We start from the raw sequence: 27,192 nt of genomic DNA, 5'->3' as shown, positions 1-27,192 counted from the left end.
GTTAAACGTAGCCGAATGTGTTCTAAAAGCAAACACAAACCTACTGTCCAGACTGTGTGTGAGAGTTGAAAAATTTGCAGCTTAAGAGGCCACCAGACCTCATACAGTATCATGCAAACGTGATACAACACGTCGGCAATGGTGGTCACCAAGGATGTAGACCAGTCATTTTATTTGCACATCCTGTGCAATTCATGAGCCACAAGCAATTTAGATAGTGCCTTACACACTCTTACTGCACTACCAAATATTAACTTTAAGTAAGTAATATAATTTTATGATATGTTTTAAAATCTATTTTATTGTCAAATGAGAATGTCTTGATTTTATGGTAGCATTTATTGTTTTGTAGGATTTTAGTTGGATTTAGATATTTTAAATATTGCGAAAACAAAAAATCTTCACTGGAGCTGTGTGATTGAACATATTATAATTTCATTCGCAATTCTGGATATCAAGATATGATCACTGTCCCACAATTTGCTTTGCACAGATGATTTTTTTATTTTTGTTTTATTCACTTTATTTTTTTCTTTTCCATGTTGGATTGAAATAAAGTACAACAGAAGACTTGAAATACATTTAAAAGTTATAATATGATCATTCAAATATATGATCATTCAAATATAACATGCAAGACCAAGGAAGCAATAACTCTGTCTGGGGCTCGTTCTAAGTAAGCTCTAGCCTGTATGTTATACTGCATTGTTAACAGCTCATTTCACTGAACTACAGCACAATTTATTAAATTAATCTCAAATTCTTTTTTTATTAGCATTCTTATTATTAGATGAATATGTTATAAACAGGGAAAGTTAAAGATTAAGCTCTCAGAGAGGGAGTTGTGTTTGAAGGCCTAATGGGCGTCCATCCAGCCATTTTTTAACCAAGTGTCACAGGCTGGGTCTCTGTACCTGTTTTGAGTTTTATTTTGTATTTTTGAGTCTCTTATGTTAGGTTTTTGGTTATAAGTTCATGTTTTAGGGTTTATTTGAGTTTAGGTTTTTCATTATTTCTCATCTGTTTCCTTGGTTTATGTGTTTTGGTTTCTTGTCTAGTCCGTCATGTGTTTTAGGTCTGTCAAGCTTGCTTTGTCATGTCTATGTCTCCATGTTTCCGGTTTATTTTGAAAGAGTCTGGTGTGTTCTTGTCATTGTGTTGAGTATATGAGAATAATGGCTCGTTTGTTTTTTTTGGGGGGTTTTTTGCAGAAAACCGCAGTACCTCTTTTTGGTCCTGTAGTAAAACACACCCTGCCATGACAGCAAGTGTTGAATTCAGCATTATGCAGGGCTGGACTCTGTCCCAGTGTACATTTGGAAAGATTCCAAGACCAATTTACAATTACCATTTATTTACCATGCATGCTTTTGGAGCTCCGGGAGGAAACCTACTCATGGAACAGAAACAACAAGAAAACACAAAGATGCTATTAATGAAATTGAGTTTCTAGTTTTCAAAAAGTAGCGGGATCTTTTGAGAGATCTCGCAAAAGTTCATCTTATTTTTTTTTTCCCCCATTTTTTTCCGTACTACTCTGACACACCTGGAAGATTATTATTTCTTATGGAATGTGCATGTTTTGTCTTGTACCCAGGACCATGTACTGAATTTCATCGCACAAGGTTTGCCTTTTGATTAAAGCAACCATCTTTCCCCATCGACTTCAGGAAGTCCACAGAGCCCCGTGTGTCAATTCACAGGACAAAGGTTGTTGATGATCTTTTGGCTGTATTTATGGACAGTAACATAACGAATGTGACTTTAAAGATGAACTTTGTAAATGAAAATGCTTTTGATGATGCTGGAGTGTCAAGGGAGGTTTACACTGCATTTTGGGAGCGATTTTTGGAACAGTGTGAAGGTGAAACTGAACGAGTTCCAAGGCTGAGGCCAGCCTTTTGTAATGCTGAATGGCAAGCAGTTGGGCAGATACAGGTGAAAGGCTTCCTAGACCATGGTGTCTTTCCAGTGAGACTGCCAAATGCTTTCATTTTAGCTTGCATCCTTGGACTCAGTTGATCATGATTACGTCGTGGAGGTGGCCATTCTATGGCCACCTCCACGGGACAAGACTCGGCTGTCCATCTGCATCTAAAGAACAAAGGTCACTCTTTCAAGGATGCCAGTGTTCACATTTTTAAACAGGTGAAAATATATTTATGAGCAACAGGAATTAGTGGCGCTGAATCTTTGATTTTATTTATTTATTTGATGTGTTTTACTTGCATCTATTTGAAAGAATTAAATTAAATAAAATTTTATTTCAATAATGACTTTCAAAGTAAAACAGAACACATAACAGACACAGACTTGACTAAGGGATACAGCTGACAGAGAACAAAGGGAACAAAGCGGTAGGGATGACTGTTCACTAAATAGAAGGAGCACAGAATCACAACCTCAGAACTAGAACACAAGAAATGCTAAGCTGGGAATACTAGAGAGAGAAATCAAAAACCAAGAGACTAGGAAAGACGCATCATGAAATCAAAGATAACTGATGCAAACAGAAAAACATGGAGCCCACAGACACAGAACTGTGACATTTGTAAAGCCCATGTTGATATAATTGCTCCAATTTTACTCAGGATGGTGAACTGCTCCATTGCATGGTGCTCTTTTCTGATTGTGTGTATGATGCCCATGTTTGTCTTCTTCCTAAGAAGGACAGAGACCCCACCAATTAGTCTATTAATTAAAAAAATCATCTTGTCTTCACGTCTTAATAAATTTGGGGGCACTTTGATTTGACAGGATCAAACTTGGTTTATCACTGACAGATCTGCTTTCTCTAAGACCTGTCATATGTTGAATGTACTGTATGGAACAAACCCACCACATTGAGCTGCTATTTCCTAGACAACATTCTAGGAGTTGACTGATTGTTGGTAAATGGACTGATTTTTATATAGTGCTTTTCTACTCTCCCGGAGTACTACACAACATGCCTCATTCACCCATTCACACCCACCCATTCGAAGCACTTCTAAACTCAAGTGCAAGCTAAACTACATTCACACTCTGATGAACACATTGGAGGGCGACTTGGGGTTAGTATCTTGCCAAAGGATATTTGACATGCAGACTGGGAAAGCCAAGGTTCGAACCACCAACCTTCCGATCAGTAGCTGATCTGCTCTACCACCTGAGCCACCACATGTTGGGGTGGGTGTAGTTTTGCTGGTGTGGTGTGGTCAGGTGGGCTGCCCCGTGCTCTGTGGGTCTTGGCAGTGCTGCTGCTGGGACCCAGTCTGGATGGGCCTAGGGCCCCTGCTCTTGGTTGATTATGGAAAACGGGGGTGCCCACTGGCATCAGCAGGGAAGCTGGGTCCAGGGAGGGGGTAATTTTGATTGCTACTGTACCAGAAAGGAGAGGCAAAAAGGGAAAAAAAGCAAAAAAAAAAAACCCTAATTAATATATCTATATCTGTATCTATAGATAGATAGATGCAATATCCCTGATATAGCAAAGTATTTTATTCTATTTTCGTATAGTATATTATTCAATTTTATCTTATTCTATTTTATCTTACTCAATTCTATTAACGTTTAATTCTCTTAACTTGTACTGTCCACTTTCTGCCGTAACCAAAAAATGTCTCATGTGTGGGACTAATTAAGGTTTAACTTATCTATCTTATATAGTACTTGTGACACAAAAATGCAAAAATCTGAACTCTGACTTTCACATTGACTCAACATGGAGCCATATTTGTACATTTAAAGCAGTTTGAAATGTACATTTCTTAAAATCTGTTTTGAAGAAGCACCTTTAAAGCTGCATTTGATGTTTAGTTTTCCTCTCACTAAGGTGTTGATGATTTATCCTATACAAATATTTAGTAAGCTGTGACCAAAATACAGGTGTTTGGTAGAATTTTGTAGAAGGTGATGAAAGTCGTTCAATATGTTCTAAAAGTAAAAATCAAAACTACTGTCCAAACTATGTGTGAGAGTTAAAAAATTTGAAGCCTAACATGCCACCAGACCTAATGCATGTAAACATGACGCTGCAGGTCGGCAATGATAGTCACCAAGGATCTAGACCTGTGAGTTTATTTGCACATCCTGTGCAATTCATGAGCCAGTAGCAATTTAGACAGCGCCTTACGCACTCTTACTGCACTACCAAATATTAACTTTGCGTAAGTAATATAATTTTATGATATGTTTTAAAATATATTTTATTGTCAAATGACAATGTCTTGATTTTATGGTAGCATTTATTGTTTTGGTTGAATTTATATATTTCAAATATTACGAAAAATCTGTTCCCTCTGTGATATTCTCATAAGGGTCTTCTGAATCGCCCTTTGTCTGGTCCCTCACCCAGAACCAGTTCGCCATGGGAGACCCTACCAGGGGGCAAAAGCCCCCGGACAACATAGCCCCTGGGATCCCTGGGACACACAAACCACTCCACCATGACAAGGTAGTGATTCGCGGAGGGGAATTTCAAACATTGTAATGTTTAGACATATAGAACAAAATAAAACAAAATAGATTTTTATTGTTATTGCACATGCACAATAAAATTGTGGGTGTTCCACACCATCTGTACATGGACTAAAGCTATAAATAGTATTGCAGCAAGAATAAATATCAAACAAGAGGATTATAAACAAATAAGAGGAAAACGCATAATAGAGGATAGGTTGCAAATTGCTTGAAAGTAGTGCATTGGACTTGGTCTGAGTATAGTCCATGTGTGAGTGGCCTGAGTGATAAGGGTTCCTCAGATCATGGCTTAGATTGGTGGGTGGGTGGACAGGGATGGGGTGTGGGGGGATAGTGTTTGTTGACAGTCCAAAAGTCAGCAGCCGGTATCTTATGGACCCAAAATGCAGATACAGGAGAACGGAGTTGAATTCAAACAAAAGGCGAGACTTTATTAGGGCTGATGACAGGGGTAAAAAATAAAAGCAAGGGCGAAAGAGGAATGACAACTAACCTTGTAATCTAAACTAGGAAAATTAAAACAAGATAACTATGACAGAACTGTGAAGCTATGAGACAATATGAAAGCTCTGACATTATGAATGCTGTGACGAGCATGGAGGAAAATAGACATCCTGACAAAGATTGATTGACAACACAAAGACTAAATACACACATGAGGTGATCAGAGAAAGTGGAGACACATGAGGAAACAGCTGACTAGAAAGAAACATAATGACATCACAGGGGAGAGTAAAACTAAACACATTGTACAAAGAAACACAAGACATTTCAACATAAAACAGGAAATATGGAGAGACATAGACATGACACAAACCAGCAGGGAATACTTAACACAGGGGTGATGACATAAAGGGATCTAATAAACAAAGAAGTAAACTAAGTAACCTGGAAGCTACTACCAAAAGAACTAAACATACACAATCAATATCAAAATACATGGAAACTCAAAGCACTGGGTCACACGACCCAGGACCATGACACTGGCTCAGGGGAAGAAGTTTATGCGTTTGGAGGTGTGGGACCTGATTGACCTGAGGCGCCGACCAGAGGACAGCGGGTCAAGCAGGCAGGGTGCAAGGGGTCACCTGTGATAGGTCTGATTTTCCTGAGACAGAACGATCTGGCGATGCCCTTCAGTGGTGGAAAAGTACAGTGAATGATTTTTCGTGGTCCCTGAATAGAAAACATCCAGGCAGTAGGAGAACCCGCTCTCCACTGAGGGGCGGTAGTAGGCCAGTAGCAGCTTCAGGTCGAGTTTGTTCTTCCTCTGGATGCAGAGGAAGTGTGGCCGCTGATGGGCCTTCTGATGGGTCCCAAACTTAAAGTACTAATATCTGAGTTCTTTTGTATGAGGGAGGTTCAGTTTCAGGTTATCAATTCTCAACCTCTGCCCTGTACGCTGTCTCATCAGAGATGAGCCCAATAGCGGTGGTGACATTGGTCTACTTAACGATGACATTGGTTGGGTTGGTGTTCAGTCATAGATATATAGGGCATACAGTAGGGGGCTGAGAATGCAGCCCTACAGGGATATATGAGTAAACTGATGAAAATTAGTTAAAGACATACATTGGTCAATTGTGTATGTAATGTGTAAAACACCCCCGATCAAATTGAGACTTTTCTTTCCTCGGTTTAAAGTTCCTTTCTGTTTGTGAATTTGCAACATTCCCAAGAATGAGCTGCTAGAGATAAAGCTGAAGGAATCAAACTCTGCTGCTTAATGGCTTTTGAGTAGAACATGAATACATGAGCAAGCTCCCGAGTATTGCAGGATGTTTGTCAATGATCTTATCAAATGTAAAGCAGATGGTAGACAAGTTGGCATAAGCTTTGCTTAAAGCATGTCACGTAGATTTCATATTATGTTAGGTGATACCTGCATGGTCATAGTCACTCATGAGATCTTTACTTCCTTGGCAGGTTTGTAAGAAATTTGACATCCCAGTGTCTCATTTTCCCCTTTTCATTTCTGTTTTTAATAAATTATAATTATTGGATCCTTATGAAACAATAGATTTAGAACAGAGGAGCATTTTATTGCTGCCTCTGTTGTCTTGAAATGAAGATATATTCAAGTGCAAACATACTTGTTCAATCAAGAGGAAGGATGTAATAATAAGTTATATGGGATTTGTGAAGGGTGTTGGACAGCCATCCAGCACATGTTTGCCACGACTAGCAATAAATCTTCACGTCTTACACAGGAAGAAGCTGTGAGAAAAAAAAAGTCTGATCTCAATATAAAAGGTAGTCAAGAACCACTCTCTACATTACCCACTCAGGGAACATCAAGTCCACAGTGGCAACAATGAGGGGGAGTTCGGTGGGGTTGTGCTTCCTTGCTTTGACTATAGCCCATGTCACTGAGATCCAAGCCAGATTGGGTAAGACTCAAATAATTTTGGTCTGCTTTTAAACCTCAATTATTTAAATAAATGTATCTTCTTCATTGATGCATATATGAACACAACATTTATAATACTTCCACCAATATTCATCTTTTATTTACGTGAATGTTTCTCCAGTCCGCAACCATGTGAGCAGCATCTGTAGCACATGGGGCAGGGAGCACTTCAAGACGTTCGATGGTGATGTGTACCAGTTTCCTGGCATGTGTGAATACAACCTGGTCTCCGACTGCCATGACACCTTCCCAGAGTTCTCTGTGCACATGAAGAGGAATGAAAACAATGGAAACCCGACAGTCAGTTATGTGGTGGTCACCATCATCGATTTTGCATTTCACCTCAGCAAGGATGTGGTCACTGTGAACGACCTGCCGTAAGTTTAAAAAAAAAAAAAGCAACTCTGATAGAATTATGATGACAATGATAATCTTTTATCTCAGATATATATATATATATATATATATATAAACAATACATACACACAATCCTAATGACATGAATTAACCACTAAATCATCATCAAGTCTGAAATGGAGTAGGAAGAAATATCCACATGCTTATTAATCTTTGATTGATTGATTGATTGATTGACCATGTTCATCATTACGCACACTTCCCCTCAGCACTTGTATACACTCATAAAAAGCACAGCTGAAGTTCACAGAGTGATTTACTAATGCAAAAGACTTTATTCATTACAGAGATGCTTCTTATATAATGTTAATTATAGATATAAATGAATTATAATTGTCAAAAAGATATTATCTTTCTTCTCAGTGTCAAACTGCCACACTACGAGGCCGGAGTACAAGTGGAAAGAAATGCAGTCTACATCAAGCTCCAGTCCAAAGTTGGCATCATTGTCATGTGGAACCTTGATGATGCAGTCATGGTAAATCCTTAAAATAGACAGATCCAATAGGACATTATTTTAAACACATTTCTTTTATTAATGACTAACAGCCCAACCTCCAGAAATACTTAGCCATACTTTTATATTTTGGTCTGTGTGGCATTTAAATAAACACATTGTCCTCGAGTTGAATTGCCGATTACCTGGTTCACTACAACAATAGTTACAGTGGTTACTATTGTCCTTGCATACATGTAAAGTCCTTAAATGTGGCAACTTTGATGCATTCGTTTCATTTTATTTTGTTATTATTATATATATTATATATTATATATATATACTGTATTAATATCTTAAACATGTCATGTCTGGTTTCTAAAACTTTTTCTAACCCTTTACTCCATATTTAAGGTGGAAATTGATAATGATTACACTAACCGCACTTGTGGACTTTGTGGAGATTTTAACGGTGTTCCAGTTTACAACGAGTTCCTCCTTGATGGTAAAAGCTGTTCATCATTCATTAATTTTTAAAATCTTCAATATGCTGGCTATTGCGTGTCCCTACTAATGTAATTGTATGCAAAAGGTCGGAAAATCAGCCCCATTGAGTTTGGCAACATACATAAAGTCCATCGTCCAAATGATGATTGTGAGGACCCATATGAAGAGGAAGATGTCTCACAGGAAGCTATGAATGTGCCAGAGTCATGCAAAGAGTTTGTGAGTTTTGTTACCTACTTTAGCCAGGTTTAACGAAAGAGATCTGATGTTTTTTTTTTTGTTTGCATTAAATAATTGTGCATGTGTTTACTGTCGTTTAGCAAAACACCTGTGAAGAGATGCTGCATGCAGAAACCTGGAGCTCCTGTACCAAACTGATTGACCCCGAGCCTTACATTCAGGCCTGTGTGCAGGACATGTGTGGCTGCACCAACCATTCAGATGACTTTTGTGTCTGCAGCACACTCTCTGAGTTCTCTCGACAGTGTTCCCATGCAGGAGGGGAGCCTCCCAACTGGAGGACTTCTGAGTTCTGTGGTAAAGTTTTGTTTTTTCTTTCTTTTTCTTTTTCTTTTTGTATTTTATATATTAAGCGGTAGAGAGAGTACCAAAACACTGAAATCACCTGAGCCAAGTATATGGTGAAATTTGGCAAATGTCAGAAGTAAAATAAGTGCACAAAAAAATCTGCTGTTTTTACACTCAAGTGAAAAACTTCAACAAGTTGATGTTTAGACACTTTGCGTAAATTCCCACTTCCTTCACAGCCAAACAGTGCCCATTCAACATGGTTTATGAAGAGAGTGGATCCCCTTGTGTGGATACCTGCACGCATCAAGACACAAGCTCATTCTGTGAGGACCACAAAATGGACGGCTGCTTCTGTCCTCCTGGTTAGCGCGCTTGTCAAATAAGTTTCTTTCTACACACCTGTTAAAGCTTCTCTTTTCATGGGATGTTACCTTCAAATGCCAACCTTCCATTTCAGGAACCGTGTTCGATGACATTTCCATGAGGGGGTGTATTGCTCAGTCTGAATGCCAGTGCAAGCATGGAAAAATCTATGAATCTGGTGAAGTTTACAGACAGGAGCGAGAGGAATGGTAATGTTCATAATGCAATCAGAATGTAATTTTTAACAATGTGTCTGCATATTTTGTTTTCTTAATGAATTTGGGTTTTTTTTTTTTCAGCACGTGTTTTGAAGGTAGATGGGCTTGTGAAAGTCTTTCAACACCTTCTACGTGTGCGGTTGAAGAAGGTTCACATGTAACCACCTTTGATGGGAAAGACTTCACCTTCCATGGAGACTGTTACTACACCCTGGCAAAGGTGGAAAGAAAGGTAAATGAGCCTTAGTACAGTACAGTCAAATTTTAGACAATACTGTGTTGGGCACATGTAAGTAAAAATATATTGGATTAGGCTACATTTTTTTTCTTTTGCTTACATTATGTGTATTTCAGGATGATGCAAGCCCTGCGTTTACCATTCTGGTCAAACTGGTACCATGTGCACACCAAGAGTATGACACCTGTCTGAAGACCATCAAAATCCTGCTGAACAATGACAGACACAATGTGAGTTTAATACCGGGCTCGTGCTTTAAATAGATACTGACAGCTGCAACATTTTAATGATCGATTCTGTTTTTATTCAGGTGTTAACATTCACTGCTGATGGCGCAGTAAAGCAGAATATGCAGAGTATCAGTTTGCCGTACTTCTCAGGTTGGTCGGAAAATAAGGAACTTTCGATTTAAGATGTTACTTTCATTTATGCTGAGATGTAAGAACTTAGCCACTGAGCCACTGATACCACTGATTTTTGTGTATCTCTTCATTCACAGGGGATATCAGTATATTCCACGCTTCGTCCTTTCACATCATCCTCCAGACCAGTTTTGGTTTGCAAATTCAGATCCAACATGTGCCTCTCATGCAAGTCTATGTCAGCCTGGAGCAGAGCTACAGAGAAAAGACACGTGGTAAGTTTTACATTAGTCTTAAAGCATTATATCACGAGGGCTAGTATGCATTTATTAAGTAACTATTTATTGCAAGACTTAAAGAATGCTGTCTGTTGAAGATGGTTATATCTGTGCATTTCGAAACAAACTTTGCCATTTGCAGCTTAAACAAATGAAACAACAGCAGATTATGTTGACTTCAGTGATTCATATGTTGTTGTTTTTTTAATTAAACACTGCCAGCAACCTTATTACAACCTTTTGTAAGGTAGCCAAAGAACATAATAGAGAAATTGTGTTGTATGTGACCAGGGATGATCTCAGGATTGTCCCACTCTGAATACCACCCAACTAGCAAGTCATTGAAAATAATTTATTTTCATATACTTTTTTTCTTTAGCATTCTTATTTGCATTTCATGATAATTTCTTCATTAAGAATCTGTAATTTTTAGGTTTATGTGGGAACTACAACATGGTCCTGTCTGATGACATGAACACTCGTCAGGGCATTGTGGAGGGAAGTGCAGCAGCTTTCAGTAACTCCTGGAAGGCTAGCCATATATGCCAAGACAGAGAAGACAGACTCGATGACCCTTGTTCTTTCAGCGTGGAAAATGGTAAACTGGAAAGTGTTTTTGTCCATCAAGTTTATTTCTTATTCCTTATTTTATTGTCCACGTTTATGTTTTTTCTGAACTCCACCTATTTGTTTAGTGGGTTTGGATTAATTAGTAACTATAAATTGGTCATAGGTGTGGATGTGAGTGTGAATGGTTGTCTATCCTCTATGTGTTAGCCCTGTGACACACTGGCAACGTGTCCACGGTGTGTCCAGGGTGTACCCTACCTCCCACCCACCCCGCGACCCTGACAAGGATAAGTGGAAGAGAATGGATGGATGGATGGAAGGAAGTTTATTTCTTTAATTGCTATCATTTTCTTGAAACTTACTTTCCAGGCACTAATTGCAGCATATATAAACAAGCAAGAAATATAAGCAAGAAATGACATTTTTACTCATCTACTTATAGAAAAGTATGCCAATCACTGGTGCGCCTTGCTACGACAGCCAAATAGCACCTTTGCAGAGTGCCATTCTGTAGTGGATCCTGAGATTTACTACAAGGTACAACACAATCTATCTGTGTTTCTTTAACTAAATACAGTGGGACTGTAATACAATAAAAATGTGTTCACTGTTTTCTACAGCGATGTACTTATGCTAGCTGTAACTGTGAGAAGAGCGAGGACTGCCTGTGTGCTGTATTCTCCTCCTACACAAGAGCTTGTGCATCAAAGGGAGTGTTCTTGACAGACTGGAGAGAGAATGTGTGCGGTAAGTGTATCTGAAACAGCTCAGTAATGAAGTTTGATGAGCGTGTTCTTTTTTATTAGTTAGTCCAAAACTATGAGGTAATCATTAGCATATTTTCTGTAAAACAGAAAAATACACCAAGAACTGCCCAGCATCTCAGACCTTCTCTTACAAAAATCAGAGATGCCAGCTGACTTGCAGCTCATTGAGCTTAAAGCAGCAGAGCTGCACCTCTGATTTCTTGCCTGTGGATGGCTGTTCCTGCGCTGAGGGTCACTACCTAGATGACAACGGCATCTGTGTCCCAGTGGCAAAGTGTCCCTGTTACCATAATGAAGTCTACGTAAAGTCAGGCAAGTCCATCAGCACCAACAACGAGCGCTGGTGAGTCACTTCAGGATTTCAAATGAAACATCCTAAACTAAGGATTAAACAGGACCGTAATACATGTAGTATGATGGATTTACACAGACTTGGCTTTTTGTGTTGTATCTTTATAATTCTGGTGACTTTTTCTAGCATATGCACCAACGGAGTTCTTCATTGCCATTCTGGGAGAACCCGCATGTCAAGTCAGTTTTTTTTCTTCTTCAATGAGAGAGTTTTTTTAAGACAATATATAGTATATTAAAGGAATTTGTACTTTTTTTCCTACAGTTTCTACAGCTTGTCCTTCTCCAAAAGAATACTTCAACTGCTCCACTGCAAGCGCAGGAGTTGTTGGAGTGCAGTGTGCTCGAACTTGTTTAAATCTGGACAATGATGATTGTGTGAGTTGTTTTTGATGCACCTCCAAGTCTGAAAAAACAATATCTGATAAATATTATTTATTTATTTATTTATTTATTTATTTTTTATCAATGTGGTCTTTCTATCCTCCCAGGATGCCACAGAGTGTGAATCTGGTTGTCGGTGTCCCAGTGGCCTCCTTGATGATGGTAAAGGTTTCTGTGTGAAAGAAAGTGACTGTCCATGCAAACATGATGGCCATCTCTATGTCTCCGGGACACAAATACCTAATCAGTGCAACACCTGGTAGGATCTTATTTTATTTTTTTAGTTATTTTCTAATTAATACTTGTAGAGTAATAAACAGTATGTGATATATATGACATGTTTTTCTCACAGTATTCAAATTGTACTGTATTTACTTTTTTTTTTTTTGATACATTTAGTACCTGCCAAAGTGGAAAATGGACATGCTCTGAGAAAAAATGTCCAGGAACTTGCATTATTTATGGAAGTGGTCACTACACCACATTTGATCAGAAAACATATGCATTTCAAGGACAGTGTGGCTATATTGCTGTAAAGGTAAATAATGTATGCCAGAATCATCCAAAGCACAGCTGTCACCTAAATTGACCTTGTCATGTCCTGATCTAAAGTTTCTCATAGAAATAAACTCTGAACAATTAGGAGTAAAGTCAGTTATGCAACTCTAATTTCCTTTGTAAAAAAAAAGTTACATGCCATTCACACTGTATATTTTGTTTACCAAATACAATTACTTACTTAGAACTCATAGGTGAAATTGCAAGGAGCAAATGCCTTATATTGTAAATAATATCATTTTTTCTAAGTGCAAAGATTTGAGACAGTTAAGAATTACCTACACTGTGTCTCCAAAAGTCATTACATAAAGATTCAAAGGCAGTTAGTCAATATATAACATTTAAGTGCATAATCTTGTTCCTGTTATCGTCTACTTTAGCCCCCAAAAAACACAAAGTTTAACCTTTTTTTTCCCTTTTTTTTTTAACAGAACAACTGTGGCAATAAAACGGTGCACAACAGCTTTGGAGTTATCACTGAAAATGTACCTTGTGGCTCTACGGGCACCACCTGCTCTAAAAAAGTCAGAATTCAACTGGGGGTAAGATCACTTATAAACAATATCAAAGCTTTCTTATGCCATCAATAGTAAATCTAAGTAAATATATTTTCAGCATTGCAATTGAACCAACAGAAATTTCCTTTCCTTCATTACAGAGAAATGAAATTAAACTATCAAGGGGAAGAGTTGAAGAGGGTGATCTGGGACATGGACCTGAGATCAAGTACAAGATAAGGAATGTTGGCTTGTATGTGGTTGTAGAATCTGAGATTGGGATGGCAGTGATGTGGGATCGCAAAACAGCTGTTCGGATCCTGCTTGAACCAACGCACAACGTGAGTCACAGTAACTGTTACATTAAATTCTTGCATTAAAGTTTTACTATTTTATTGTACCCTTTTTTGTCTGACCACATACTTGTGGTTTTCAATACCTCATATTGAAAAAATTAACAGAATCATTTCTAAAAAAGAAAGAAAATTCCTAGGAGCCTAATATATTAATGAAATTATGATAAATGTAAATCACTAAATTATATCTATTAAGATCTCACATTGCTCGATTGACTCTTTTGTTTATTTGCACAGGGAGAGGTGTGTGGCCTGTGTGGTAATTTCGATGGTGATGGACAGAATGACTACACCACTCAGGGTCAGCTGGTGGTGAGCAATCCACTTGAGTTTGCAAACAGCTGGAAAGTGTCTAGCTCTTGTCCAGATGCGGAGGTGAACATTGATCCGTGCGCAGTAACACCCGGTCGACATCAGTGGGCAAAATTGATGTGTAGCATCATAATTGGAGAAACATTTAAAGAATGCCACAAAAAGGTAATGAGAATTTGTAACTTGTTCACATTCACGCAAATCTAAAACAATGCTCTAAAAAAAAATCATCATCAAATTTGCACCACTGTTCAGGTTAGCCCTTTTCCATTTTATGAAAACTGCGTAAAAGACTCATGTGCCTGCGACACTGGAGGAGACTGTGAATGTTTCTGCACAGCAGTTGCAGCTTACGCTCAGGCTTGCAATGAGCATGATGTTTGCATTGCATGGAGAACTCCAGAGATCTGTCGTGAGTAACAGTTTGTTTCCCCCCCCACCTTTTCTGACACATGACTTTGTCTTTGAGGCTTTAAATTCTATATATCAATCTGCTCAGTAAACATACCCCATCATTTTTTGTATTTTTTACTTTATTATTATTAATTAATAAACTTGATCTTTTCTGTATCAAGCTACACTCAATAACCAATACGGGCCAAAGTGGACACGTGCTTTTGCAAGCTTATAAAGCATCTGAAACTGAATTTTCTCATTTTTACAAACATAGTCAGACCATTTATTAAACAGTGTAAACTGTGTGTATCTTTATAAAATGTATGTATTAAATTTGATAAATAGATTATTTTGTTGTTTTTGAGATTATTAATCTGCCCCCCTCTCCGGACAACACAGTGTTAAATGCAAAAGAAAATGGATGTGGCAAAGTGATTGTTCCAGAGTCGGTGTTTGGTTTGTGTTAGCTTAAAAAAATCCTGTAATATAACATGTTGGGCTCTATTGAAAAGGATATGCAATTGTAGTGGGATCATTCTTAAATACTGAGTGTAGGTCAAACGTGATTAACGATAATCACAACAAAAATAATATGTGGAAAAGTGAAAGGAAACACATTTTGCATCTGTAATAAGTAAAGACTTTTTACTTATGTAATCTAACATCAAATATACTGCAGACAATATTTGCTTTAGTTTATAACACTTGCATATGTAACACATTCACTTCAATTTAAACTCAGTGTATATTATAGTCAGGGTTACTTATTTCCAAAATCAAATAAATAATCTCATTGCAATCTTTTTATTTTAGTGCAATCAGACAGAAATTCCAAAATATTTTCAATAACCTTATTAAATTTTAATGTGAGAGTGGAGTTTGAACTGCATTCACATTATAAATTGAAATTTCATATATTTTAGTCAACATTTTAATCATCTAAGTAAATGGCATAATTTGTATCTTTTTCTCCTAGCTGTCTATTGTGATTACTACAACGACCCATTTATATGCACGTGGCACTATAACCCTTGCCACTCTCCATGCTACAAGACCTGTTTGAATCCAGAAGGTGTATGTTTGAATCCGATACCCACCCTGGAAGGTAGGAGGTTCAGTCGTGTCAGTTTGTATTACCTTGAATCAGATAAATGTGCCATTCAGAAATATTAATTAAGGTTATTATGTGATATCCTTTTATACAGGCTGTTACCCTGTATGCCCAGAAGATAAGCCCATATTTGATGAGAAAAACAAAACATGTGTGGATGTATGTGAGCCAACTACGACAATACCTCCAACTACCACAACTACACCTACTACAACAACTACGACTACACCTACTACAACTACACCTCCTACAACTACAACCACTCCTACTACTACAACTACACCAACACCTCCTACTACAACAACTACGACTACACCTCCTACAACAACAACCACTCCTCCTACAACAACTACACCAACACCTCCTACTACAACAACTACGACTACACCTCCTACAACAACAACCACTCCTACTACTACAACAACACCAACACCCCCTACTACAACAACTACGACTACACCTCCTACAACAACAACCACTCCTCCTACTACAACTACACCCACACCTCCAACTACCACAACTACACCTCCTACAACTACAACCACTCCTACTACTACAACTACACCAACACCTCCTACTACAACAACTACGACTACACCTCCTACAACAACAACCACTCCTCCTACAACAACTACACCAACACATCCTACTACAACAACTACGACTACACCTACTACAACTACTCCTCCTACTACAACTACACCTACACCCCCGACTACCACAAGTACAACCACAATCTCATCGACTACTTGCATTCCAAGTACCACATGTGCGTGGTCAGACTGGTATGATGTGGATGATCCAACGGACAAAAGTGATTGGGAAACATACAAAAACATCACAGATAGCGGTCTTCAAATATGTGAAGATATTCAAGACATTGAGTGTAGAGCGGTACTATACCCGGACAAAACCTTTGATGACTTTGTGACTGAAACTGGCCAAGTTGTTAGTTGTGATCAGGACACTGGTTTAATATGTAGAGTAGAGGATCAGACTAGACCTCCAAGAAAGTGCTATGACTATGAGATAAGGGTATATTGTTGTAAGATATGTTCAACAACCACATCTCCTAGTACCACGACTACATCGACACCTCCGACTACCACAACTACACCTCCTACTACTACAACCACTCCTCCTACAACAACTACAACCACACCTCCGACAACCACAACTACACCTCCTACTACTACAACCACCCCTACTACAACAACTACAACCACACCTCCGACTACCACAACTACACCTTCTACTACTACAACCACACCTCCGACTACCACTACTACAACCACTCCTCCTACAACAACCACAACTACACCTCCTACAACTACAACCACACCTCCGACAACCACAACTACACCTCCTACAACTACAACCACTCCTCCTACAACAACTACAACCACAACTACATCTCCTACTACTACAACCACTCCTCCCACTACAACTACAACCACACCTCCGACAACCACAACTACACCTCCTACAACTACAACCACTCCTCCCACTACAACTACAACCACACCTCCGACAACCACAACTACACCTCCTACTACTACAACCACTCCTCCTACAACAACTACAACCACACCTCCAACTACCACAACTACACCTTCCACTACAACCACACCTCCGACTACCACTACTACAACCACTCCTCCTACAACAACTACAACTACTCCTCCTACAACAACAACCACTCCTCCGACTACCACAACTACACCAACACCTCCTACTACAACAACTACGACTACACCTCCTACAACAACAACCACTCCTCCTACAACTACAACTACTCCTCCTACAACTACAACTACTCCTCCTACAACTACAACTACTCCTCCTACAACAACTACGACTACACCTCCGACAACCACAAGTACAACTACAGCCACACCTTCAACTACCACAAGTACACCTCCTACTACAACAACTACGACTACACCTACTACAACTACTCCTCCTACTACAACTACACCTACACCTCCGACTACCACAAGTACAACTACACCTTCTACAACTACTCCTCCTACAACAACAACCACTCCTCCGACTACCACAACTACACCTACACCTCCTACTACAACAACTACGACTACACCTCCTACAACTACAACTACTCCTCCTACAACAACAACCACTCCGCCTACAACAACTACACCAACACCTCCTACTACAACAACTACAACTACACCTCCTACAACTACTCCTCCTACAACAACAACCACTCCTCCGACTACCACAACTACACCAACACCCCCTACTACAACAACTACGACTACACCTCCTACAACAACAACCACTCCTCCTACAACTACAACAACCACTCCTACTACAACAACTACGACTACACCTCCGACAACCACAAGTACAACTACAGCCACACCTTCAACTACCACAAGTACACCTCCTACTACAACAACTACGACTACACCTACTACAACTACTCCTCCTACTACAACTACACCTACACCTCCGACTACCACAAGTACAACCACAATCTCATCGACTACTTGCATTCCAAGTACCACATGTGCGTGGTCAGACTGGTATGATGTGGATGATCCAACGGACAAAAGTGATTGGGAAACATACAAAAACATCACAGATAGCGGTCTTCAAATATGTGAAGATATTCAAGACATTGAGTGTAGAGCGGTACTATACCCGGACAAAACCTTTGATGACTTTGTGACTGAAACTGGCCAAGTTGTGAGTTGTGATCAGGACACTGGTTTAATATGTAGAGTAGAGGATCAGACTAGACCTCCAAGAAAGTGCTATGACTATGAGATAAGGGTATATTGTTGTAAGATATGTTCAACAACCACATCCCCTAGTACCACGACTACATCAACACCTCCGACTACCACAACTACACCTCCCACTACAACTACAACTACACCTCCGACAACCACAACTACACCTCCTACTACAACAACTACGACTACACCTCCTACTACAACTACGACTACACCTCCTACAACAACCACTCCTCCTACTACAACTACAACCACACCTCCGACTACCACAACTACACCTCCCACTACAACAACTACACCTCCTACAACTACAACCACTCCTCCTACAACAACTACAACCACACCTCCGACAACCACAACTACACCTCCCACTACAACAACTACACCTCCTACTACTACAACCACTCCTCCTACTACAACTACACCAACGCCTCCAACTACCACAACTACACCTCCTACTACAACAACTACGACTACACCTCCTACAACTACAACTACTCCTTCTACAACAACAACCACTCCTCCTACAACAACCACAACTACACCTCCTACTACAACAACTACGACTACACCTCCTACAACTACAACTACTCCTTCTACAACAACAACCACTCCTCCTACAACAACCACAACTACACCTCCTACAACTACAACTACTCCTCCTACTACAACTACACCTCCTACAACTACAACCACTCCTCCTACAACAACTACACCAACACCTCCTACTACAACTACCACAACTACACCTCCTACTACAACTACTACACCAACACCTCCTACAACAACAACCACTCCTCCTACAACAACCACAACTACTTCTCCTACTACAACAACTACGACTACACCTCCTACAACAACAACCACTCCTCCTACTACAACTACACCTCCTACAACTACAACCACTCCTACCACTACAACTACACCAACACCTCCTACTACAACAACTACGACTACACCTCCTACAACAACAACCACTCCTCCTACTACAACTACACCAACGCCTCCAACTACCACAACTACACCTCCTACTACAACAAGTACAACTACACCTCCTACTACAACAACCACAACTACACCTCCTACTACAACAACTACAACCACACCTCCTACAACTACAACTACAACCACACCTCCTACAACTACAACTACTTCTCCTACTACGACAACTACACCTCCTACAACTACAACCACTCCTACTACTACAACTACACCAACACCTCCTACTACAACAACTACGACTACACCTCCTACAACAACAACAACGACTCCTACTACTATAACTACACCAACACCCCCTACTACAACAACTACGACTACACCTCCTACAACAACAACCACTCCTCCTACTACAACTACACCAACGCCTCCAACTACCACAACTACACCTCCTACAACTACAACTACTCCTCCTACTACAACTACACCTCCTACAACTACAACCACTCCTCCTACAACAACTACACCAACACCTCCTACTACAACAACTACGACTACACCTCCTACAACAACAACCACTCCTCCTACAACAACTACACCAACGCCACCAACTACCACAACTACACCGCCTACCACAACAACTACAACTACACCTCCTACAACTACAACTACCCCTCCTACTACAACTACACCTCCTACAACTACAACCACTCCTACTACTACAACTACACCAACACCTCCTACTACAACAACTACGACTACACCTCCTACAACAACAACCACTCCTCCGACAACAACTACACCAACACCTCCTACTACTACAACTACACCAACACCTCCTACTACAACAACTACGACTACACCTCCTACAACTACAACCACTCCTACTACTACAACTACACCAACACCTCCTACTACAACAACTACGACTACACCTCCTACAACAACAACCACTCCTCCTACTACAACTACACCAACGCCTCCAACTACCACAAGTACACCTCCTACTACGACAACTACAACCTCACCTCCGACAACAACTACAACAACACCTCCTACTACGACAACTACAACCTCACCTCCGACAACAACTACAACAACACCTCCTACTACGACAACTACAACTACACCTCCTACAACTACAACTACTCCTCCTACTACAACTACACCTCCTACAACTACAACCACTCCTACTACTACAACTACACCAACACCTCCTACTACAACAACTACGACTACACCTCCTACAACAACAACCACTCCTCCGACAACAACTACACCAACACCTCCTACTACTACAACTACGACTACACCTGCTACAACAACAACCACTCCTCCTACTACAACTACACCAACACCTCCAACTACCACAGCTACACCTCCTACTACAACATCTACAGCCACACCTCCTACTACAACTCCTCCACCAGACTGCCCTGATTGGGGTGTCTCAGTAAGACCCATTACACATAAAAAAATTTTTCAATAACTTTGTATTTAATGAGATTTTGACTGTTTTCACTTTTCCAGTAATTAACTTATAGGTTATAGCTTAATGAACTCATAGGTGTTTGGCAAAAAAACATCTTAAAGTACCTTTACTATTTTTATTTGTGCTATTTTCTTCAAGCAAAATGAGACCTTCTATTTGTGCAACTGCACCATGGCCAGATGCATAGAGAACAACACAATAGAAATTATTCCATATGAATGTCCACCTCTTCAAAACATAACTTGCACGAATGGAAAGAAACCAGTTCTGGTATATGACGAGTACTACTGCTGTCAATATTATACTTGCGACTGTAAGTTATTTTGTGAGTAAAAAACATTTGTTCCATTCATGTTTTTTCCCCTCCATTAAATTTTTTTTCTTTCTTTTAAGGTGTATGTGAAGGGTGGGGAGATCCACATTACATCACATTTGATGGACTTTACTACAGTTATCAAGGAAACTGTACTTATGTTTTGATGAAAGAGATCTTACCGATACATAACCTGGAGATTTATATTGACAATGTCTTTTGTGATCCAACTGAAGATGTTTCTTGTCCACGATCGATAACAGTATCATATGTATCACAAGTCATCACACTCATTAATCATAATCTTATTGGAGCTGCACAGTTGGAGGTAACTTTATGCATATATGATTGCCAATATTTTATTGTATTTTTCTGCAAAATAACCAAGATAGATTATTTCATAGTATATTTTTACATATGGTGCAATTATTCTTTTGTAGGCACTGAAAAATGGAGAAAGTTTGAACCTACCTTATTCTCAACAAGGTGTTAAGATCATGAATTCAGGTATTAACCTGATTTTAGAGATTCCTCGTCTAAAAGTGGTTGTTACATTTGGAATAACTGGCTTCAGTGTAACCCTTCCATTCCAGTACTTTGGCAAAAACACACAGGGACATTGTGGTGAGAATGTTCACTAAAATGGCCATATTTCTTAACCCTTACTTTGAGGTTGTACTGCAATATTAACTGTTTAATTACTATTGTCAGGAACATGCAACAATAATCAGGCTGATGACTGCATGTTGCCTGGAGGTAAGCTGGTGGAAAGCTGTGCAGTGATGGCTGACTATTGGCCTGTTGAAGACCTTTACCAGCCCAACTGCCCAACACCACCCGCACTACCTACCAGTGCACCTGAACCACCACCTACCTTAGCTCCATGCAAACCAGACTCCATGTGTGACCTACTTAAAACTAGGTAAGCATGATCTGATCTGTCCCAAAAGTTTATTCCTGTACTATTAACAGTTTGCACTTAAAACAAAATACATTAATTTTTGTGTCTTTTGTTAAAACAGTCTCTTTGCAGAGTGCCATCCATTTGTCTCTCCAGAAAATTTCTACAGAGGTTGTGTTTTTGATAGCTGTCACGTTTCAAATCCAACAGTGGAGTGCACAAGTTTACAGACTTATGCTGCAGCCTGTGCTCAGGCTGGAGTTTGTATTTACTGGAGGAACCACACCACACTGTGCAGTAAGCAACCCCTCATCATTTTGTAAATGTTTTGAAATGGTTGGAATCACAAGTGACACTTTGCCAGCATGTATATAAAAATCAAAGCACAAAACAATGAAGTTCTTTTCTTCATCATCAGCTGGTGAATGCCCATTAGGCAAAGTTTACAAGCCTTGTGGTCCTGCAGAACAGCCAACCTGTCAAGACGAGTAAGTTTCTGCAAAACTATGCAAAAACATTTCTAGGCACTATGATAATAACAAAATGTGGCAAAATATAAATGGTTACAGTGGCAATAAGTAAAAGTGACACTGTTTATCAACTTAACTGAATGAATTTAACTGCTGTTCCAACGTAACTTATTTTACAGTCCAAGTGGACCAACTATGAACTACACTACTGAGGGATGCTTTTGTCCTGATGGAATGAAACTCTTCAACCAGGAGTCTGGAATATGTGTTGAAAAATGTGGTAATTACTTTTTGTAATATTTTCAGTTTACTACTACATACCTAAGTATATGATATAGTTTTAGTGACTTTTTTATTTTCCAACAGGATGTCTTGATCCTGAGGGCATTCCTCGTGAGGTGATCTTCTTCCTCTTTTTTTTTTTCAGAAATTCTATTCTTTATTGTTTACTTACAGGAGAAAATAATATAAGTTGTGGTTTATTCTTTCAGTTCAATGAAAGATTTGAGTACAAATGCCAGGACTGCATCTGTGAAGAATCTACGAAGACTGTGACTTGCAAGCCTAAGGTGTGCCCTCCACCGTCAGCCACTACAGACTGCTCTGCTCCTGGGTTTGTCCTTGTCAACCAGACCAGTCCATCAGACCCCTGCTGTTCTACCTATGTTTGTCGTAAGACATATAGTATCAAAGCACTTTAAAATTTTCCAGAATGTTATTTGATTTTGGTAGTATCTCACTGTGCCATCATCTCTGCAGAATGTCAGCCTAACACCTGCCCAGTCACTAATATGAATTGTCCAATTGGATATAAGCCAGTTGTCAGTGTCCCTGATGGAAAATGCTGTGCAGAACATACATGTGGTAATCTCATTCAAACAGTTTGAATCTATCTATCTATCTATCTATCTATCTATCTATCTATCTATCTATCTATCTATCTGTCTGTCTGTCTGTCTGTCTGTCTGTCTGTCTGTCTGTGTGTCTGTGTGTGTGTGTGTGTGTGTGTGTGTACTTTCATGCAATTCACCTCGTCTTTGTCCAACTCTTTCCTAGAACCTAAAAGAGTTTGTGTACACAGAGAAACTGAATATCAGGTAAATAAGAAGCAGATGACTTGTCATTTCTCACCTTTTTGCCTTTAATGATGGAATAATTATGTATGACCTTCTCTTTATTTGTCAGCCTGGTTCTTCAGTTCCTGTGATTGCATGTCAGGATTGTACCTGTGCCAATCAGATTGACCCCAAATCTGGTCTATTAAAAATAATTTGTGTGTTTCAACAATGCAAAGAACACTGTGAACTGGTAAGAGACAATAAAGCCGTCATCTTCACTTACACCATACATCCCAGTTTGTTTTCCTTTGGTGGCTTTAGTGTGTCACTTGCTAGATTGGGCTTCACAAGCTAACGTCGCTCTCGGTGTCTCACAGGGATATGGATATGTGGAAAGTGATTCAGATGAATGCTGCGGGAAGTGTGTGCAGAAACACTGTGTTGTCAACATTAATGGAACCAAACACCTTTTGACTGTAAGCTGGTTGTAACTTCATGCGTTAATTCATCTAAGCCAACCCCCAATAAGTGCTTATTTGTGTGTTTAAATAAATACTACTAAGTTTGTGTGGATTTGTGTATACATCTATTTCACTGCTTTCTAGCAAGGAGAAACCTGGTCACCATCGGAGAATAAGTGTGAACATTACACCTGTGTTAAGAATGGTGAGACTTTAACAGCAAGTCATTCACAGACTGTCTGCCCACCCTTCCAAGAGAGCAACTGTCAACCTGTAAGTATGCTTTTAAAAAATAATCTTGATTGATTGACTGTATCTGTCTGAAATGAAATGAAACAAATTGTGTTAATGTTGTATATTTTCCTTGTTAGGAAACAATTCAAACTGCAGCAAATGGCTGTTGCAAAATTTGTGAGTATAACATTTTGATATATAATATTTTAATCAGAGGCAGCACAGTGGCGTGGTGGTTAACATTGTTGCCTCACAGCAGGAAGGGACTTGTTTTGAATCCAGCAGCTAGCCAGGGTCTTTCTGTGTGTAGTTTGCATGTTCCCCTAATGTCTGCATGGGTTCTCTCCGGGTACTGTGTCTTCCTCCAATAGTCCAAAGACATGCACTTAGTGGAGTTAGGTTAACTGTTGATTCTAAATTCCACATAGGTGTGAATTTAACTGTGAATTGCTGTTTGTCAGTGTTAGCCCTATGATGGCGTCGACAGAGTGTCGACCTGTCCAGGATGTACCTGCCTTTCAGCCTATGACATCTGGATAAGCGGAACAGTATGGATGGATGGATTTACATTAAATAGAAATAAAAGAAACTAACTCAACATCTTTTTTTGTAAAAGGTGTGGAGAAGGAGAAGGGATGCAAGTTAATGTCCATGAAAACCCATATTACATTCAGCGGTTGTCAGTCCTCCCAGGAGGTAGATATGCCATATTGTGAAGGATCCTGCAACACTTACACCATGTAAGGATAACCTTAATGTTATATGGTTCCCTGGAAAGTTACAAAAAGTGTTATTTTACACTTTGACTATATTAATAATCCTGTCCCCTGCTATCTTTAGGTACTCTGAAGCAGCAGCAGCTATGGAGCATTCCTGCTCATGCTGTAAGGAGATAAACTTCAGCAATCGCACTGTTGACCTGGTCTGCCTGAATGGAGACACGGTCCCCTACACATACATGTATGTGGAACAGTGCGGGTGTACCAAGACGGACTGCACCACAGCTCGACATCATGTTCGCAGGAAGAGAAGCTTCACACTGCTGTGATGAAACAGTCCGTCTCTTCACAGATGTGACATTTAAATGTTTCTTCCCATATTTTCTTAAAAATCATTATATATCTTACAAAGTAATTGGTATTGTAGTTTGAGTATTTATCTGCTGATCAAAATAAAAAAGAACTTGCAACTCAGTTCATGTCTCATCTCCTCCATCTTCTTTTTTTCTAGTAAAATAAAATCTAAACATTTATTTTGTGTTTACATTTACATCACACAAACCCTAAATGTACTGTCTTATTCTCCACAAAAACATTAAAGTTTAGCGAGCTGTTTTTTTTTTAATATACAATAAAGTTGGCAGGGTGAAATTTTGAAATAAAAAGACCAGGAGAGTCTGCATTTTGACTGTTCTTGGTGAAGCAGTAATAAGTAAAAATAGGAAAGAGTGGAGATGTGCTTATGGACTGTAGATATAGATACAAAATCACTAAACGCGTGGAGTATTTGAAACGTGGTAGGGGTGAAACAAGCTGTTACAACATTAGTAAGTATAAGAATGAAACAGAAAAGAATTCAGCAATAATGTTGCTCATCGACTTGGATGTGAGTGAAGATTGTTGGCCACATACTGTAGATGTGATTGAGTTACAGATTGTTAAGCTTCAGTGATACAGTTGGTGTTTATTTCAAAGCATGAAAAAAGACGCTAGAATTATGTGAGAGCCAGAGTTTCTATTACTTTGAATTCTGCTTTGACAACATACCAAAGACATGGCTAACTTTGCTATTTTACCACAGCCAGTCCACTTATGTAGTTGGAAACACGAACGCTTTTTGTTTTCAGAATTTAATTAAATGTATTTAAAAAATCTTGGATACAAACATTCTATCACTTCAGTCCTTTATTGATCACATCAGATCAATTTGAAATTATTATTATGAAATTATTCTAGATTTATATACAATTTTTATCTGAAAAAAGACAATATTTTCAGCTTCTTATATTTAATGGCTTCACTGCATGCAGATGAGTGAATAAACTGTAGACTAGTTACAATGATTTAATAGGTAGTAAACATAAAAAAATAAGTGAAGAAGCACTTTAAGATTTGTGCTTTAATTTGTAAATCAATCAAATATAGCAACACACCTCTGCAATGCAAATTAGCATAACTTTTGAATAGGTTACTAAAACAACCAGAATACCTTAATAATCCATAAGCAAATTGTGTAAATAAGGATGATGAATGCTTAAGAAAAACTGAAGTCCGGAATAGTTCATCCTATGTTTAGTGTCTGTTTGGGAGCTTCAGGGTTGTTTGGGGTTTTAGAATAAGCTGAAGCAATTGCAAAGACTTTACAGCTTTCTTTTTTCACATATATATTAGGAGCCAGCAGAGTAGGCCAGTCCATTTAGCAACTTCTACATAATGAACACCCTCTGCTGGGTATACAAGAACACGGCACAAATAACTGTCAGATGCTATAAGATTTCTTTTTCCTTCCATCAGTCCATTTTCTTTGCTGCTTGTTCAACCAGGCTGGAAACCATTCCCAGCCAAAACTGGGTAAAAGCCAGGGGTACACCAGTCCATAACCAGTCTAAAACACAGAAATAGACAACTACACACTCACACGCTCACAACTACAGTCAGTTTAGCATCACCAGTCAATCACATGTCTTTGTACTCTGGGTGGAAACTACAGTGATGTTAGCCAATTTTCAGACTCAGCTTTATTGTCATTCAGCTATTTGTAATGATAACTAGTTTCAGTCTCAGTATATGCAGTATGCTACTAAACACAATGCAGTATAAATAACTAAATGGAAAGCTAAAATAAACACACAACTAAGTGCTGAAATATGTTAATAAATAGTGTTCACACACACACACACACACAAACCTGTGTTTAAATGGAGAACTCAGTTAAGTAAATGTTTTGGGGATTTTTGGAGGCTCTAGCTGCTTTCGATGCTCATGTAACCTGTTTCTCATCCAACCACACTAAGCATGAATTGTATTTGCTAAAGTCTGT

General features: G+C 39.1%; 1 protein-coding gene across 1 annotated transcript; it reads left to right on the top strand.

Annotated features, from left to right (window-relative positions):
• The first annotated feature begins 6,775 nt into the window (after nt 1–6,775).
• Nucleotides 6,776–25,201, top strand: LOC146628003 (uncharacterized). Its single transcript, XM_085359268.1, has 43 exons — nt 6,776–6,851; nt 6,993–7,248; nt 7,652–7,766; nt 8,139–8,229; nt 8,317–8,450; nt 8,552–8,768; nt 8,999–9,124; nt 9,220–9,334; nt 9,425–9,575; nt 9,698–9,811; nt 9,892–9,961; nt 10,081–10,218; nt 10,655–10,819; nt 11,234–11,328; nt 11,412–11,538; nt 11,646–11,901; nt 12,037–12,089; nt 12,184–12,287; nt 12,401–12,552; nt 12,693–12,831; nt 13,283–13,393; nt 13,510–13,689; nt 13,942–14,181; nt 14,272–14,428; nt 15,389–15,517; nt 15,618–20,677; nt 20,855–21,029; nt 21,110–21,357; nt 21,470–21,653; nt 21,741–21,951; nt 22,052–22,227; nt 22,349–22,418; nt 22,580–22,680; nt 22,767–22,798; nt 22,892–23,072; nt 23,160–23,264; nt 23,457–23,497; nt 23,586–23,708; nt 23,836–23,934; nt 24,064–24,192; nt 24,291–24,330; nt 24,770–24,893; nt 24,994–25,201. The coding sequence occupies exons 1-43, from the start codon at nt 6,776–6,778 to the stop codon at nt 25,199–25,201; spliced, it is 10,818 nt and encodes a 3,605-aa protein (XP_085215394.1).
• The last annotated feature ends 1,991 nt before the right edge of the window (nt 25,202–27,192 follow it).

This window comes from Diplotaxodon limnothrissa, linkage group LG7 (assembly GCF_057381915.1).
Source record: "Diplotaxodon limnothrissa isolate DT_005_m linkage group LG7, D_limnothrissa_male_GT1.1, whole genome shotgun sequence".
NCBI classification, from domain to species: Eukaryota; Metazoa; Chordata; class Actinopteri; order Cichliformes; family Cichlidae; genus Diplotaxodon; species Diplotaxodon limnothrissa.
Note: the sequence above shows the minus strand (reverse complement) of the source record. Positions and strands in the feature narration are given on the sequence as shown.